The sequence below is a fragment of the Zalophus californianus genome, chromosome 3 (assembly GCF_009762305.2).
Source record: "Zalophus californianus isolate mZalCal1 chromosome 3, mZalCal1.pri.v2, whole genome shotgun sequence".
NCBI lineage: Eukaryota > Metazoa > Chordata > Mammalia > Carnivora > Otariidae > Zalophus > Zalophus californianus.
Window position 1 is genome coordinate 151431354 of NC_045597.1, and position 17182 is coordinate 151448535.

A 17182-nucleotide genomic window follows, 5' to 3' on the forward strand; every position below is an offset into this window, starting at 1 on the left:
CAGCAGGTATCCCAAAAATGTTTAATAAGCTGAATGAACAATCCATCATTCTAGTGATGCAGTCCTGCTATAACTCAAGCCTAAAGCAAGCGGCACATTGTCGATACCCAAATCCCAATCTTAAGCATATACCTTTCATTATATGTAACAACCGCTGCCATCAGACAAGGTTGCCACCCAAAGACAGACCCCAGAAAAATCCTACTGTAAGCAGAACATGATTTCTTTTGACATCTGACTTTCCTCTTTATCCAATCACATACCCTTCCCACTCCTAAGATTTACATCAATTTCCAGCTAATGTTGAATGCCATTAAATTTAAATCACTGTAACCCAAACAGGACACCAAAGCACAAGATTCTTAGCATCAAACAACATTTAATAAATGCTGATCACTCAAGCTTCACTCAATCCTTCCTGACTTCAAACTGGGTCCGTAAATTCCTCCACGTGGCAATACTTTAGGGAGCTGTGCTCTATTCCTTCACCTTTTGTGATACCTTCTACTTTATATCTTCAATTATTACCTCTAAGCTGCTGGCTCAAACTTTCATCCATATCTTTACTTCTCCAGAAGCCCAGGCCCCTATTTCCAACTGCTTGCGAGAATTGCAGGAGTAACTACATGTGCCCCGTGCTCAATTTGGTAAAAACCAATTTACCAACAAATTTCTCCCCAACAAATCTGTCTCTTGTCCTCTGTTCCCTATAAAAGGTTACGGCATCACCATTTTCTCGGTCAACCAAACTCAAAATGTTGGTGCTATCTCTGATTCCTACTTGTTCTCCTCCCCTCTCTGCCAACGATTTGAGGCAGTTACCAAGTACCAGAGAATCTATTTCCAAAACGACTCTCCTATCTATCCATTCTGTTCTATTCCTATATTGTAGCCATGCAGAATTATTACAATTTTCCTTCCTGGCAGATTTCCAGAACCTCTGCCAGATGGTCTATCCTTCACACTGCCATCAGAGAAATTTTGCTATAACACAATTTTAATCTTGTCCCTGTCATTCAAAAATGGTCTATGACTCCCTATCAACTTCAAAACATCCAAGTTATTTGGCAGGGGCTTCAAGTCTCTCCACATCCAGTTCTGGGTAAACTCTCCAGGCCCACCATTGCATAGCACTCTTAAATGGATACTCAGAAAGCCCTGAATGTAACCGCCATCCTCTTGTGTCACCATTCTTGCCACCTAGAATAAGCATATTATGCAACAGAAAACAGATTTTAGAGTCATAGAGATGCAGACATTAGGGTCACAGAAGGATTGCTTGGGAAACAGCCTATCTCTGAAATGCATCTAAAAGCCAACACTGGAAACAAGATGATTCAGCCCTCAGACCCTGATGAAAGTTCAGCTTACCTTCCTTCCCTCAATACAATTGATGCCTTAGGCAACCATAGTCCAGGTGAACTGGATTCTGTCTTATCTTTCTATTCTACCTGTGGACATATGTGTAAATATGAATCAGCAACATTGTTTTATGTTCTTTTTCCAGGAAACTCCTCAGATCCCATGTGAATGTACTAAAATAATTAAGGGTAGGAAGGGTGACTCCAGTCTTCATTTGCTCATCTGCACTTAGGCTTGAGACACATTCTGCAGGAGTTACTTAATACCCACTCTGCCTCAGGCTATACAGCACAGTAAGAAAGTCTATGGAGCCAGACTGGATTCAAATCCCACATCCTATTTACCAGCTGTATGACACTGAGGCATATTTCATAGCCTCTCTGACCCTCAATTTCTGACCCATTAAATAGGGGTAAGGCCATAATCCCTTAACCAAAATCCCTTAACCAAAAACCCTTGGGTCAAGATGTGTTTTGAAACCCAGAAAATTTTCTAGATTTTGGAAAGGTAACACAATACATATTAATACTATTTAAAAAATCCCAAGTGGAATCTAGTCAGCACACTACAATAAAATGCTTTAACACTTCTGCATTAAACTATGAACATATGCACTTGTTAGGATAAAGAAAAAAGAGCTTCAAGTACATTCAAGTCAGATTTTTGTCACAAAATGCATTTATCACAAACTAACCACAAACTTTTCATTATGAGGTTTCAGAATTACAGAAAAAAGATCTGTAGTATCTACTCTATAGGACTATAATGAGAATCAACTGATCTAATACATACCAAGTACTTGGAAGAGCACCTGGCATACAGTAAGCGCAAATCAGAGTAACTTATTTTTATGTGCGAGGTACTTGTCAGGCCGCAGGAGAGTGTTTTAGTCCATCTAGGCTGTTATAAGAAAAATATCCCAGACTGGGTGGCTTATACAACACTTTTCACAATTCTAGAGGCTGGGAAGTCCAAGATCAAGGCACTTGCTAATTCAGTGCCTCATGAAGTCCCTCTTCTGATTCACAGAAGGCTGTCTTCTCACTGTGTCCTTCCTCACAAGGCAAAACAGGTGAGAAAGCTCTCTGGAGTCTCTCTTATATATAGGGTCACTGATCCCTTTCATGAGAACAGCACCCTCCTGACCTAATCATCTCCTAAAGGCCCCCACCTCCAAATACCATCACACTGGGAATTAGACTTCAACATATGAATTCTGGGGTGATACAAAGATTCAGTCCATAGCACTGAGATACAAAAATGAATAAAAATTATTTCTTCCTCTCAAAATGGTAAACTAAAAACATCTAAGTTCTGAAAGGGTACTAAAGGCATCTAAGCTTTGGAAGAATAAATACAATAGTAGCTAGCAAGTATAAAATGATTACATGCCAAGCACTGGTGCTAGATTTTTAAATGAAATATTTATTATTCACAAGCATTCTACGATAGATACTATTATCCCCATCTTATCATGTCTAAAAGGAAGCTGAGAGATATGAGGTAATCTATCCAAGATTAAGTAGTGGACTCATTATTTAAGCCCAAGCATTCTGACTTGAAGGTCCACGCTCTTACTCATAACCTTATACCATCTCCTAGTTATGTGTCAAGTCTTGACCTATAAAATTAGGAACCATGGTGCAAGAAGGGCAACAAAATCTGCCAGTATTCCTCTACTTCCCTAACAATGACATTTTACATTGCACATTATAATCTAACAATGCCAACAAAACAAAATCCAAACTTACCAAATGTTGCAGTATGATATCAGTTCTTTTGAATGAATTAAACCTGAAATAAATGTAGAATACAATGAACACAGTAACATGAGCAGTCATGTCTCAATGTATAAATACTGTATTTCCTTTTGTTTTAGCCTCTTCTAAAAGGTATTACAAAAAAAATGAATTTGGAACAAAAAAGGGTAGAGATTCTTTTCCCACTGTATTCTGTTCAAGGTATTTCCCCCCAAAATAAATTGAAAACCAAGGTATAAAGGAAAAGGGACCTCAAAAAACAGAGCAACTGAACACAAGAGGTGGGGGAGTTGGGAAGACTGCAACTTGCTCCAGAGGCCTGGAGAAAATTTAAAAAGGTTAGAATCCATTAGAGTTCCATTAATCCTTTCTCCTTCATCCTCCTCTCCTTCCTCCCACTCATCATCATGTTCATCTCCTTCATTATCATGTCAAGAACCAAGTGGCACTATAATGGATTTGGCCAAGTATCATCTTTGATGACCTCTCCTGAACTCATCTGCACCTCCATCAGAATCATCAGCCAACCAGAGAAAGAGCTCTCTGGGTCTCTCATGCTCTCTCTTCCTGCTGGTTTTATTCTGCACTTAACTTGAACATTTTGTCAAATGCTTTCTAGATTTCCATTTGATTTCAGTGGACTTTGAAGATGGATCACCACTCTCATTTGGATGAAATTCCTTGGAAAGAACTTTATTTTCAAAGTAAGGTTTTCCATCAAAATATCTATTCTGTAACCTGATTTAATATCTTCAAATTCTGTCACTTCAACTCTTGTCAAATAATGCAGTGCAGACACTTGTGGATGAGTGACAAATGTTAACCCAAAAATGTAGGATTTGGACAATCAATTCCAACCTCTTCTGAAAAAAAGTGGTCAGCAGTGTTATAGGTCTATTCTACTTTCAAAATCTCACTGGCTTGTTCAAGTCTACTGCATTCTGTACTTCATTAATGTATTCAACTGCTCCTTGCTGTTATTTTTCTGAGGTCTTATGGGCTCCACTGTGGTTGAAGTTGAGTTCCTTTTTATTGACCCTGGTGGGGTCGGGGATGAGGGAGGCAAAGGGTGAAGGCAGCAACTTGGTCCAGTCGCCTTTAGTAATATTTTATAAACGGTCATCTACACAAAACCAATACAAAGCCAATAAAAATATTTATTTAAAAATAAATACTTATGATATGGATAGTCATGATAGAAATTACAAAAAGCAAGCTATAAAAGAAACATAACACACTTCTAAGTTTGTTTTAAAAGTGTTAGGCTAGACATATAAAGCTTAAGACACAGTTTGGCAAAAGTGATCAGTAATAACAGAAGTCAAAATGGTAGAGGGTGGGGGAAGTTGGGGGGGCAGGAGGAAATCTGGAGTGGCAGAAATTATCTCTATCTAGATGATGGTTACAGGACTGTATACATATGCAAAAGTTAACTGAGCTACAGACTTCAGAATAGTACATTTCAGTACTTCATGTACATTACAATTAAATAAGTAAAAGCAGCATGGGGGTGGGCAGTGACTAGAAGGAGCATGAGGAGGGCCTCTGAGATGCTGGTACTATCATTTTTTTCTTGATCCATGTGCCAGTGAAATGGATATGTTCGGTTTGTGAAAATTCATCAAATTGTATTTTTATGCTCCGGGCTTTTAAGATTTTATCTGACAGAGAAAAAGAGTGTGAGCACAAGCAGAGGGAGCAGGAGAGGGAGAAGCAGGCTCCCCACTGAGCAGAGACCCCATTGCAGGGCTTGATCCCAGGACCCTGGGATAATGACCTGAGCCAAAGGCAGACGCTTAACTAAGCCACCCAGGCGCCCCTATGATTCAGGCCTTTTTTAAAAGTCCCCCAAAAGATATTGCTTTTCCCTTCAAGCAACTCAAAGTATACTGAAGAGAGATGCATATAAAAATAGTGTTATTAAGATATATTGGGATGCATGCTAAACAAGTGAAAGTTAAGATGTATGAAGTCAAGTCAAGGGTGGAATCTGTAGCAGCAGCAGCCTGATTAAGGACTGTGCACATGTATAGATACATATACTATCTGAGGGAACTCATAAATCACCAATTTACTAATTTTTCAAGGATACTTTGAGATTTGAGGGACAACTGTTTAGCTGAGCCATGAAAAAAGGTAATATGCCCATTGTCATCATTGTAGCTACATTTTAGGTGACTGAATTTATAAAAATATTTGTAATACATCTTTCCAGGATTCTTACTTTCCTCTTATATTACATTTAAATTGATTACTACTACCCCCCAAAAAAGGGAAACCACTGATTTGTTTAAATCAGTCACACTTCACATTTCTAGACTAGCATATTTTGAATTTGTTTTACCACAAGTAAAATATTCTTATTCTAGCCCAGTAATTCCATAACTTGTCTGCACATTAGAATCACCTGGAAACTCTAACAAACATTCCAAAGCCCAGGTCACACCCAAGACCAGTTAACTCAAACTCTGGAGGTGGGACACAGGCATAAGTATTTTGTTTGAAGCTCCCCCAAATGATTCCAAAGCACAAACAAGCCGTCATTAAAATCAATATTTTATAAAAATTAAACTGAAGTGACAGATACTAGCTTATTTAGGGATATTTTCTAAATAGGGATTTCATATAGACTTTTAAAATCTGAGCTATATTTATCCTGAAGCACCATTTAAAAATTTTTTTTGAACTTAAAAACTTCCGAAAAGATAAAATTAAGAATGAAAAATTTAAGCACTAATTTCTTTAGATCCAGCATAACCCAGAATTCCTTAATGAGACCAGTACCCAAATGCCAGTTCAAGGTTAAAGATGGTGCTACCAGACTGGGTAGTCTTTTCCAACAGCTTAAGTACCACCTATGGCATAGAAACACACGGACCTAGCTTCAAGTCCTAGTTTCATTCGTGAGATAGAATTTTAGCTCATTCAAAGAAAGTTCATGTAAACCTACCAAATGCAAGTGCACAGCACCGTGCACAGCATTTTAAAGATCCCAAAAGCTCTGGACCAATTGCTATAAAACAGAAAAACCTAAGTACAACTAAGTTCCTTACCAGCCTCTATATAATAATATTAATTTTATTTGTTCCAATTTCTACTCAACCGTTATTTAAAATCTGCTGTTAACTTTTACATCTCAAAAATGTATTTGAGTATTCAGAGTCCCCAAATAATTCTGAATTGAAGGTCTTCCCTTTCCTTCCTGTTGGCTCCAAAACTGCCATCTGGTGGAGGGGAAGAGGACATGCACCTTCCAGCTACTAATTTACTAAATCACTTTCTTAGACTTACTTCCTTCAGGTGAGGGTCAACTTATCTGCTTGGGGCAGCTGTTCTCAAAGTGTGGTTCCTGGACCAGCACCACCAGCATCCCAGGGGCACATGTCAGAAATGCAAATTGTTGGACGCACCCCAGACATACTGAATTGGAAACGGTGGGGTGAGCCCAAAAATCTGTGTTTAACAAACCCTCCAGGTGAGTCTGAGACATGCTGAAGTTAAAAACAACTGTCTTAGAAGGATGAGAACATTATCATTTAGGAGATTTCTGCAATTCTCCGATAAATCACACACAAGTTTATAAAATTAAACAACTTCTCATGGAACTGTTTAAGATGAAATAATGAAAATAGTGCTTAATGAAGATTACAGCAGAAGTAGGCAAGATAGAAGGTGAATAGAACAGAAAAATCAAACCCAAGGCCAAGCAATTCAGGCATGAACTGATGAACAGCAGCTGCAGAAACAAAGGAATGATTTTTAGGAGATATTATGAAGTTAAAACTCAATGGAAAGGAAAAGAACTTTGTTAATAACAATTCTAAGAGTTCAAGCTAGGGTAGCTAAGAGACTATAGGTACTGAAAAAGCTGGCAAGGAAACTAGCTGGTTTGTAGAATGAAATATAAAGTCCATTTTCAGTTTCTTGAGCCTGTACTGACATAAGTGGAAACATTCAACAGCAAGTAGAGAGACTGGAGTTTGAAAGAAAAGTCAGAACTGAAGCTATGTCACAAAGTCACATGCACAGATAATCACTGAGGCATAAGAAAGTCTCAGCTGTCCTTGAGGAATGAAAAAGCTGCAGCTGAAAATTAGTGGCCTGAATGCTGCCTGGGTCTACTAATGTGTTTTGTCTGGTCAGCAGTGTTTTAAAACCAGACATTTAAAATCAAAAGATTTCACCAAAAAATTCAGTTTCCCAGAAAAATTAGCAGTTATAGAAACCTTGGGTCTACATTCTATAATGGTAACAATGCCGGCCTGGGGCTGAGAAGCTGGCTCCTTTACACAGAGCACTTTCTCTAGCTCACAAGTTCCCTACCAGTCACCACTGCTGTTGTCTAGCCAGCATTACTAGATGCTTCCTTCTTAGCCTCTGCATTTGGGGCTGTGACTCCTAACACAGAAAAAATATAACAGAGAAATCAAATATTGAGCCTTCCGAAACAACTGTGTAAAAGAAAAAGAGGCAGCTCAAAAAGAACCAAAACAACGTGGTTCAGCCCACTATAGAGCAGATGGAGAAAGCAAGGAGTACTATTAACAACTTAAAAGACCAACCTCTTTTTTTTTTTTAAGATTTTATTTATTCATTTGAGAGACAGAATGAGAGAGAGAGAGTACACGAGAGGGGGGAAGGTCAGAGGGAGAAGCGGACTCCCCGCTGAGCAGGGAGCCCGATGCAGGACTCCAGGACCATGATCCGAGCCGAAGGCAGTCGCCCAACCGAGCCACCCAGGCGCCCCAAGACCAACCTCTTTGAAGAGCCTCCCGACCCCTCTCTTTCATTTCTAAATCTCTCCTACTTGTCCTTTTCCTTTAAGACACTTATCAGAGTTTGTAACTAAGTATGACTTTTGTTTAAATATTTGTTTCTTGTCTGCTTTCTTTTGGGACTTCAAGGGCCTTAATAAGAAACAAGAGCCAGATTGGCTACGAGGTAACAAAAGGGCCCAGAACTCCCAGAAGCTAGAATATAACACTATTATAGAATTCATGAATTAGGGCCAAATCTTTGAAATCAGGCTGGGAAATTTTTATTTAATTCCATAAGTAGGAGGACACCTCAAAGAACTTCTTAGCAGAAGAATGGCAGGCCCTGAAGTGAACTTTAGCAAGATTAACCTAGCAGTCACATGCAGAAGCTATTCAAATTGGGAATAAGTCCACCAAACAAGTTTCTGCAAAATGAACAACTGAAAAATTTGAGAAGATTGTTCAAATTCGAATCAGCAGGAAGAAATAAGGATTGGGAGTGTGGAAGAACTTAGATAACTTTAAAAATCTAGAAGAACAATAGTTCCAAGAAGTTGAAAGTGCAGATGAGTATGGGTTACACTTATGTGCAAATTAACACTTGAGGTGCAAATGAGATGTTCAGGTGGTTGTGACTTGTACTAGCATTTATGATAAATCAAGGTTAGACACACAAATTTGAGAGTTCTCTTCAGAGAGGTACTTTATTTGGGAACTCCCCCCAAAATGCCCAGGGGCTGTACTGGCACCATGACAAGATAAGAATTAGTGGAGAGGTACATGGGAAAGACAGTGGCAGAGAGCCAAGGGAGACCAGAGTTCAAGAGGAACTGCCCAACAATGTCAACCACTGCACAGAGGCCTTATTTCCTCTCCAAAACACTCTGTGGCACCCTATTCCTTAATACATTTATGGGTTAGGCTATTGTAGACTAGGTGACACTGGCCTCAGGTCTCTCCTTTGCTAGGGCAATACCCACTCCAAAGCCCTGGAAAAGGCATCCCTAATCAAACCCCTAAACTGGTCCAGGACTCACCTAATCAGTCTGCACCCTGAGATGAGGGGTGGAATAAATAAAGCCAGCCTGAATTCTGGGGATGACAGATTGTTTCCCAAGTCAGTTAATTTTGTTAGCAGGTATTCCCAATTTGTTTCTCAGATAACTTGGTATTTGCTCACAACTTCAAAAAGCAGCCGCAGTAATGACACGTGCTGATTTTCTTAGTATTTGCCATCTCTCCCTGAGCTGTTCAGAGACACAGGGACAGCTAATTTCGAGGTATTAAAAAAATGAAGAAGGAAAGCAACTCCTCCATTTTTCTTCATTGATTGAGACCCAGGTCTGTGGATACAATGTTAAACAACCAGACGTTTATCTCTAGAGAAAAGACTATTCCCTTCTTAAACCAAATAAACATTTCCATCCTTTTCCCCCAAGGCAAACTCAAAGGCTAAAGAACTCAGCAACTGAAGTTATGGAGTAAATAAGATGCTTCTCCCTTCAAGTAGTCACAGCTGCCACCTGAATGCACATGGGCAGGCAGTAGGCCTCAAGACTAACGCTGCCTAACTTCCTTAACTCATTACTACCAGATTTCCTTTGCAGAGCTCAAGCTGCATTCAGCAGCACTTTCCAAAAGTTAAACACGATGTTTGGACACATACTCCACCAAGCCACGTTATGTGTCCACAACACTAGCCTCAAAGTTCCACACACCTGGATTAAGGCTGGAGCCATCCGACAGAACTGAACAATAAAGTCACACCACAAGCGCAGGTGCAACAACTGCCAAAGCAGGAGCGTTCGTTAGCTACACAAAACATGCCACAAAATTCCTCCATGTTGAAGGCGCCTGGGTGGCTCAGCTGGTTAAGCAACTGCCTTCAGCTCAGGTCATGATCCTGGAGTCCCTGGATCGAGCCCCGCATCAGGCTCCCTGCTCAGCGGGGAGTCGGCTTCTCCCTCTGACCTTCCCCCCTCTCATGCTCTCTCTCTCTCTTTCTCTCAAATAAGTAAAAAATCTTAAAAAAAAAAAAATTCCTCCATGCTGAAACCCTGCCTGTCCCCCAAACTATACTCAGCTTTGAAGAAAGGAAATGGGGGATCAAAAGTAAAGAAAGTAGTGTGGGGGTCAAGGCTAAATAAGAGCCAGAGGGGCAGAAAACGAAGGGGATGCTGCAAAGGTGCTAAACACAGTAAGAGCGAGACACAGAGAAGGCCGGGCTCAGCTCTAAGAGGGGCGCCTCCAAGTGTCACTAGAAACTTCGAGGCCAGACGGTCCCCACCGGCGCACGACCCTCTGCAACCTCAGCGAGCACAGCCCAGGAGCCTGCGCTAGACAGTTCGCTCACTCACCTCCACACGAGCCTCCACATCTGCTGCAGCCCCATGTCAAAGACACCCGCGAGCGGAAAGTAGTAGAAGGCGGCGCGCAGGAGAATCGAGTCGCCTCACGTCAGACCCACCCACCGCCGCCCTGCTCCTCCCAGCGCCGCCGGACACAGATGACAAGTCCTCCAGGCGGCCAGAGAGGCCCTAGACGGGATGTTTTTCAGCTGCGCGACGCTGAGGGGCGGGGCGAGAACCGCTGCGGTAGGAAATGTATTGAGGGCGGGGGGAGAGGACGGGCTGGGGCTCGGCTGGGGGGCGGGGCTGAGCGAAGGCGGAGGGCGAGGTGGGGCAGGGCTGAAGGAGCGGTAAGGAGCGGAACCCGGCTGAAGAGGAGAAAAGAAATTGATCCCTAGAGGGGTTCCTGCGTGGCTCAGTAGATTAAGCATCAGACTCTTGGTTTTGGCTGGGATCAGGATGGTCGATGGAGCCCTATGTTGGGCTCCCCTCTCAGTGGGGAGTCCGCTTCAAGATTCTCCCTCTGCCCCTCCCCCCTCTCAAATAAATATATCAGAAAAAAGAAAGTGGGGGGGCGCCTGCGTGGCTCAATCGTTAAACGTCTGCCTTCGGCTCAAGATGACTTGAGGGTCCTGGGATTGAGCCCCGCATCGGGCTCCCTGCTCTTTGGGGAGCCTGCTTCTCCCTCTCCCACTCCCCCTGGGTTGTGTTCCCTCTCTTGCTGTGTCTCTCTGTCAAATAAATAAATAAAATCTTAAAAAAAAAAAAAAAAGAAAGAAAAGAAATTGTTCCCTAGAGGCTCTCTTGGGCTAGGCTTGACCAGCAGGGATTGACATGAAAAACTTTGCTTGAATTAAAATAAAAATTTAGTATTCTGGCTCAGTTGGTTAGGCAACTGCCTTCGGCTCAGGTCATGATCCTGGAGGCCCCGGAATCGAGTCCTGCATCGGGCTCCCTGCTTGGCGAGGGGCCTGCTTCTCCCTCTAACACTCCCCGCTCTCATGTACTCTCTCTCATTCTCACTCTCTCAAAATAAATAAATAAATCTTTAAAAAAAATTTAGTATTCTCTTTTTTGCGAATCAGATGAAATAGACTTGATAATAGGACGCTGATGTAGTTTAAATCCTAGCCTTAACCCCAGCAGAAATTCTTTAACATTAGGGTTGGTATATTTCAAGTTTTTTGGAAAAGTTATAGATCCTCCACTCTTCCTCAATGGCAGACAAAATTTGTCTCACTAAGAGGTGATAGATACATCTTTACCAACAAAAGAAAGCATAATTATATTCCAAACGTAGCTTACTCTTAAATCAAGATTTACCTTATCCATGAGGAGTCGATTAAGAAGAATGTTTCTGTGTCCAGTTACACCCAGATGTCCAGCAGCAAACATTCCATCACCACTAAAGTATTGACACGTTTGTCAGAAAAAAGGAATTCAGTGAAGAATTTCAGAGGGAGGGAAGTAAGAGGAATTAGTCTTGGCAAGTTAGCATAGATACTATCAAGACTTTGATGAAAAATTACTTTTCTAACTTAGGTCAAATATAATTACCAAATGCCCACTGAACAGAAGACAAACAGGCATCACAGAAGGAACTACTGACCTATAATTCAGTTTTTAACCAGCTCTGGAACATCAATATCTGATATCAGCATCTGACATTGCCATCATGTCTCATTCAGCGTGCCCAAAAAATGAACGGATCATTCAACCCAGCATGGTTTATTGGAAAGCATGAGCTTTCCTGTTAAACAGCCCAAGATTCAAATCTTCCCTGTTCCCGTAACTTCATGTGCATGGAACCTGCGTCTCACAGGGCCCCATGCTTAGAAGGGCCCTGTACTACTTTTAACAATTTTTTAACAAGGTGCCCCACATTTTCTTTTTGCTATAGACAGGTCTACAAATTATGTAGTCGGTCTTGTTCTGTCCCTAGCATGCTAATAGTTTAGTGACCTTGGGCAAATTATATAACCGAAGATGTTTCTCAAAAGTGTTAATATCATTTTGGACTAAGAATTCTAGTTGCAGACAACCCACAGAATAGGAAAAAAAATTGCAAATGATATATTTAATAAGGATTTTGTACCTAGAACTATTACAACTCAATAATAATTTTAAAAAATCATTCCATTTCAAAGCGGGCAATGGATCTGAATAGACAGTTCTCCAAAGAAGATCTACAAATGATCAATAATCATACGAAAAGATCCTCAACATGACTAGCCATCAAGGAAGTGAAAATCAAAACCATAATGAGATATGACTTTATACCCACTAAGATGGTTATAATCAAAAAGATAGAAAATAGGAGGTGTTGGTAAAGATGTAAAGAAATAAGAATCTTCATACACTGCTGGTGAGAATGTAAAATTTTATGGCCATTTTGGAAAAAAAATCTAGCAATCCCTCAATTGGTTAAATACAGAGTTACCATAAGACCTAATAATTCCACTCCTATGTATATACCCAAAAGAAATGAAAGTAGTCCACACAAATGTTTATAGCTACTCATAATAACCAAAAAGTGGAAACAACTCAAATGTGTCTCAACTGATGGATTTTAAAAAAGTGATATATCTGGGGTGTCTACATGGCTCAGTTGGTTAACAACTGCCTTCGGCTCAGGTCATGGTCCTGGAGTCCCAGGATCCAGCCCCACGTCTGGCTCCCTGCTCAGCGGAGAGCCTGCTTCTCCCTTTGCCCCTCACCCTGCTCCTGCACACACTCTCTCTCTCAAATAAATATTTTTTTAAAAAATAAAAAATAAAAAAATAATTTAAAAAGTGATATATCCGGGGTGCCTGGGTGGCTCAGGCGGTGAAGCATATTCCTTCGGCTCAGGTCATGATCCCAGGGTCCTGGGATTGAGTCCCGGATCGGGCTCCCTGCTTAATGGGGAGTTTGCTTCTCCTTCTTCCTCTGCCCCTCCCCCTGCTCGTGCTCTCTCTCTCTCTCTCTCAAATAAATAAATAAGATCTTTTTTAAAAAAGTGATATATCTATATAATGAAATATTAGACAATGAAAAAAATGAACTAAGGCTAAACATGCTACAACATAGATGAAACTTGAAAACGCTATGCTAAGTGAAAGAAACCAAGCACAAAAGACCACATGCTAACTTCATTAATATGAGCAAATGTATACAGACAGAAAGTGGCCTAGGGGTCAGAAGGGTTGGTAGAATAATTGGAGGGTACCAGCTAAGAGGTACTGGGTTTCTTTATGGAGTAATAAAAATATTTTTAAATGTATTGTGGTAATGATTGCCATTGAATTCTATACTTTAAATGGATGAACTGTATGGTATGTGAACTATATCTCAATTATAAAATAAAAGAATTCTGGTCACTCCACATCCTCACCAACATTTTGTGCTGTCCATCTTTAATTTTAGCCTGTTGATGTGTGTCTCACCGTGGTTTTAATTTGCATTTCCCCGGTGTCTAATGATATTGAACACTTTTTTGTATGCTCTTTATCTTCTTTGGTAAAGTGGCTATTCAATTCTTTTGCCCATTTTAAATTAGGTCACCTTTTTATTGTTGTTTGATGTAGTCATTATCTAATGCTGTTACAAATTGCCCCAAGATTCAGCAACTTAAAATAATAAACATTTATTATCTCTCTCAGATTCTGAGACTCAGGAATCAGAGAGAGGCTGAGAAGTGGTTCTGGCTCAGAGTCTCTCCTGAGGTTGCAGTCATGGTGTTTGCTGGGACTATAGTCATCTGAATGCTCAACCAGGGCAGGAGGACCCCCTTCCAAACTCACTCATGGGCTCGTTGGCAAGCTTCAGTTCCTCACCACATGGTCCTCTCAAGAGGGCTGCTCACAGTGTAGCAGCTCCATTTCTGCAGGGTGTGTGATCCAAGAGAGAGAACCACCAAAACAGAAGCAGTATCTTTTATAACCTAATCTTGGAAGTGATGTACCATCACCACCGCCTCATTATATTGGTCACGCATACCACACCTGGTACAGCGTGGGAGGGGACTACACCAGGGTATGAATAGGCAGCTGGGATCATTGAGAACTGTTTGGAAGCTGGCTGCTACTCTCAAATTTTTTTTTCCTTTCTCATTACCAACCAGTCATCAAGCACACCAATTATTTCTTGAAGCATCTCTCAGATTTTCCCCATCCTCTTAATGCCCCCACTGCTACCATTGTAGTGCCCACGTGAAACTCATTCCAGATCTAACTTCTCTCTTCTCCCACGATCATCACACCCTTCAATTCACTGACGACAAATCCTCCCTAAGATACCATGTATCTTTGGCTTATTATTCAGCTGCTAAATCATCTCACAATTGTCCAAAGCTAGGTTGTCCAATACTAGACACATGTGGCTATTGAACACTTGAATTGTGGTCCATGCAGTGGAGGAACTAAATTTTTCCTTAATTTAAATTTAACACCTGGAGCAGTAAAAAACATTTTTAATATTGATTACATGTCAAAATGGTAAGATTTTAGACATATTGGGTTAGGGAAAATATATTATTAAAATGAACTTCACCCGTTTCTTTTTATTTTTTTAGTGTGGCATAGAAAGTTTTAAATTACATATGTGGCATTATTATTGAACAGTGGTGGTCTGTAATACTGAGTTCAAACTGACTGACCTTTGAGGCAACAGACACAGGGCTCCGCCTTAACTACCCAAATTTATTTCCCATGTAACCTGCCCTCCTCGTTTCTGTCACAGTCTCTCCCGGATGGCCCCGAGGACATAGTGTTGATTTCCTGCCTCTGTGCCTTGACTCACGTGATTCCTCAGGCCAGGAAAGCTGTTCTTCTTTTATCCCCTTCTAAAATTTTTCCATCCTGAAGACCTATCCTGAGTCTTATCTCCCTGCAATAGCCTCTTACTCTAACCTGTACTGGGCTCCTTTTTTTTTTCTCTCCTGAATTTGAGTTATACTTCTAATCAGCATCATAGTTCATCACTCATTTCTTGCTTATTTGTTGAATGCTAATTTTCTCTCTCGAATTATACATTCCTTGAGGATAGAAACTGTATCTTATATGTTGTTTGAATTTTTCAAAAACCTAGTGTTGGAACATGCTAAACAGCCATACAAATTTGATATACTAATTAACTAATTAGGAAAGAGATTTTGTATACAAATAACTCTGTGTGTATTTTGATCAGTGTAAACCTGGCATTGGTATGGAAAAATAAGGTTGTAAAATTTATTTGTCAAAACACAGATGCTCCTCGCAGATGAATTAAGTACCCGCAACATGTGAGCGATTATCCAGAAGCCAACACCAGCACTGAATGACAAAGTGACTCCTCCTGCTTTTTCCTGTCAGAAACAATGATTGGTAATCAATGAAAGGCTCTGAAAAGCTTGCCAAAAGGTCACTACTGTTGGGTTGAGGTACCTCATCACGCCAAGCCCCACCCTTCACTCCTGACACTAGACAAAGATCTCTTCCAATGCCAGAAATGAGCTGCTCACTCTGACTGTCCCAAAAGCCCACTTCTAGGAGAGCCTCTGCAGCTGTACTTTTTCTTAACTCTAACCAGCCTGAGGCTGTGCCCCCTGGTCAGATCTACCCTGCTCCGTTCATGAGCGAGGTAGGAAGTCTTAAGGCTCAACCCTCCACCCCTTTCTATCAGACCTCTTGGAAGAGTACTGAAACCCACTCATTTCACCTTCTTTTCATTCCTGAACTTCCCAAAATTTTGAAAAGTGGCCTTTTGTGGGAAGATTGTTTTGAGCCAACTCTGTTTTTGTTTTTGTTTTGTGCCAAGCCCCAGGGAAAAAGCCTGACCTAGAACGATCTCATTGATCCCAACCCAAGGCTGTATAAGTGTAGTGGCCTCAGTGTACCCCTTTGGCCAGCACCGACCACAGGAGGCATAGCACATAGACCACCTGCATAGAGTCTCAGGTGTCTTCCCAAACAAAAGGAATTGAGTCATACAACTGGAGGCCAAGAAGCAAGGCATTGCTCAACTATTACTAACAAGCAGGGCAGAAAACAGATCTTGATCCAATGATAATGCTGATCTCAACTTATTGATCCCAAAGGGTATCAACATTCTCTCTTATATGTATGTAACAAGGTGAACAGTATGAGATACGGTAGAGCCTGTGACCCAAGATCACTTCTCTTAAGGTAGTTAACCATTTTCTCCCTTGTACTATAGGCAGGATGAGTGGCCTCCTAGACCCTCAGAGTTCTGGAGATGCCCAAAGTTGAATAATGAAATCTGGGTCCCTTCCTTTTCCTCTTGCTCAGTGCCCTGTGTAAGTTAAATAAGCCCTTCTGCAAGGTTAATATTCAGTAAATAAGCATCAGTATGGCCACATGATTTTTAAGACATTGAAATACTTCTAAACCAATCAATAAACACCCACTGTCCATGTCAGCGAATCTGGTCAATCTGGCCCCAAGAACCCTAGGTGGGCGCCACTGAGAAAACCAACCTGGCACGTGCCAGCCAGCAGACCACAGCTGTCCACGCTAGACCACACTGCCATGTGTTCATAGTGAGCCAAGTCCTTTTCGGGAAGAGAACAGGGCTTGTGTACCAGAAGGCGTGTGCCTGGTGCCCATCAGGCTGCCCGTCCCTTGGCTGGGACCACCTGCTGCAGGCTAACCCCAGAGCTGCCCTCACAGCGCTGCAGTGCACCATAGCTCTGCCATATTTTGACCAGTACCCTTGCCCTTTTGTATGTTTGTGCTACTCATTGCGTGCCACCCAACGAACAGGACTGGACTATGCCCATTATAGTGCAGTTACTGCAAGGACCACATACACCAAAGCTGGATCAGAAAAATCTCAGAAGTAGAACCACATCTGGGTGCCTTTTCTTCCCTATCTCCCTTTTCTTGGCCACATGCAATCTCATGCAGACTTGCAAAATGCCTGCTTTTATCTTGGTGCTTTGTCTAGTCATTGAGGGCCTATTATAATCCAGGTACTA

The 17182-nt window shown here is 41.3% G+C and overlaps 1 protein-coding gene and 1 pseudogene across 3 annotated transcripts in view; both read right to left on the bottom strand.

The window, feature by feature from the left end:
• Positions 1-10372, bottom strand: part of HIBCH (3-hydroxyisobutyryl-CoA hydrolase) — a 103996-nt gene extending 93624 nt beyond the window's left edge. Inside the window, exons 1-2 of one of the 3 annotated variants that reach the window (XM_027590658.2) lie at positions 10237-10372; positions 3114-3156 (exon numbers count right to left, since the gene is read on the bottom strand). In XM_027590658.2, the coding sequence (XP_027446459.2) occupies positions 3114-3156; positions 10237-10271 (78 nt within the window). In that variant the 5' untranslated portion in view covers positions 10272-10372. Of the gene's footprint in view, positions 1-1371; positions 1452-3113; positions 3157-10236 lie in introns of those variants that run through there. The other 2 variants (XM_035726552.1, XM_035726553.1) reach the window with 2 other exon arrangements.
• On the bottom strand, positions 3238-9722 carry LOC118356809 (annotated as a pseudogene).
• Positions 10373-17182: the final 6810 nt, after the last annotated feature.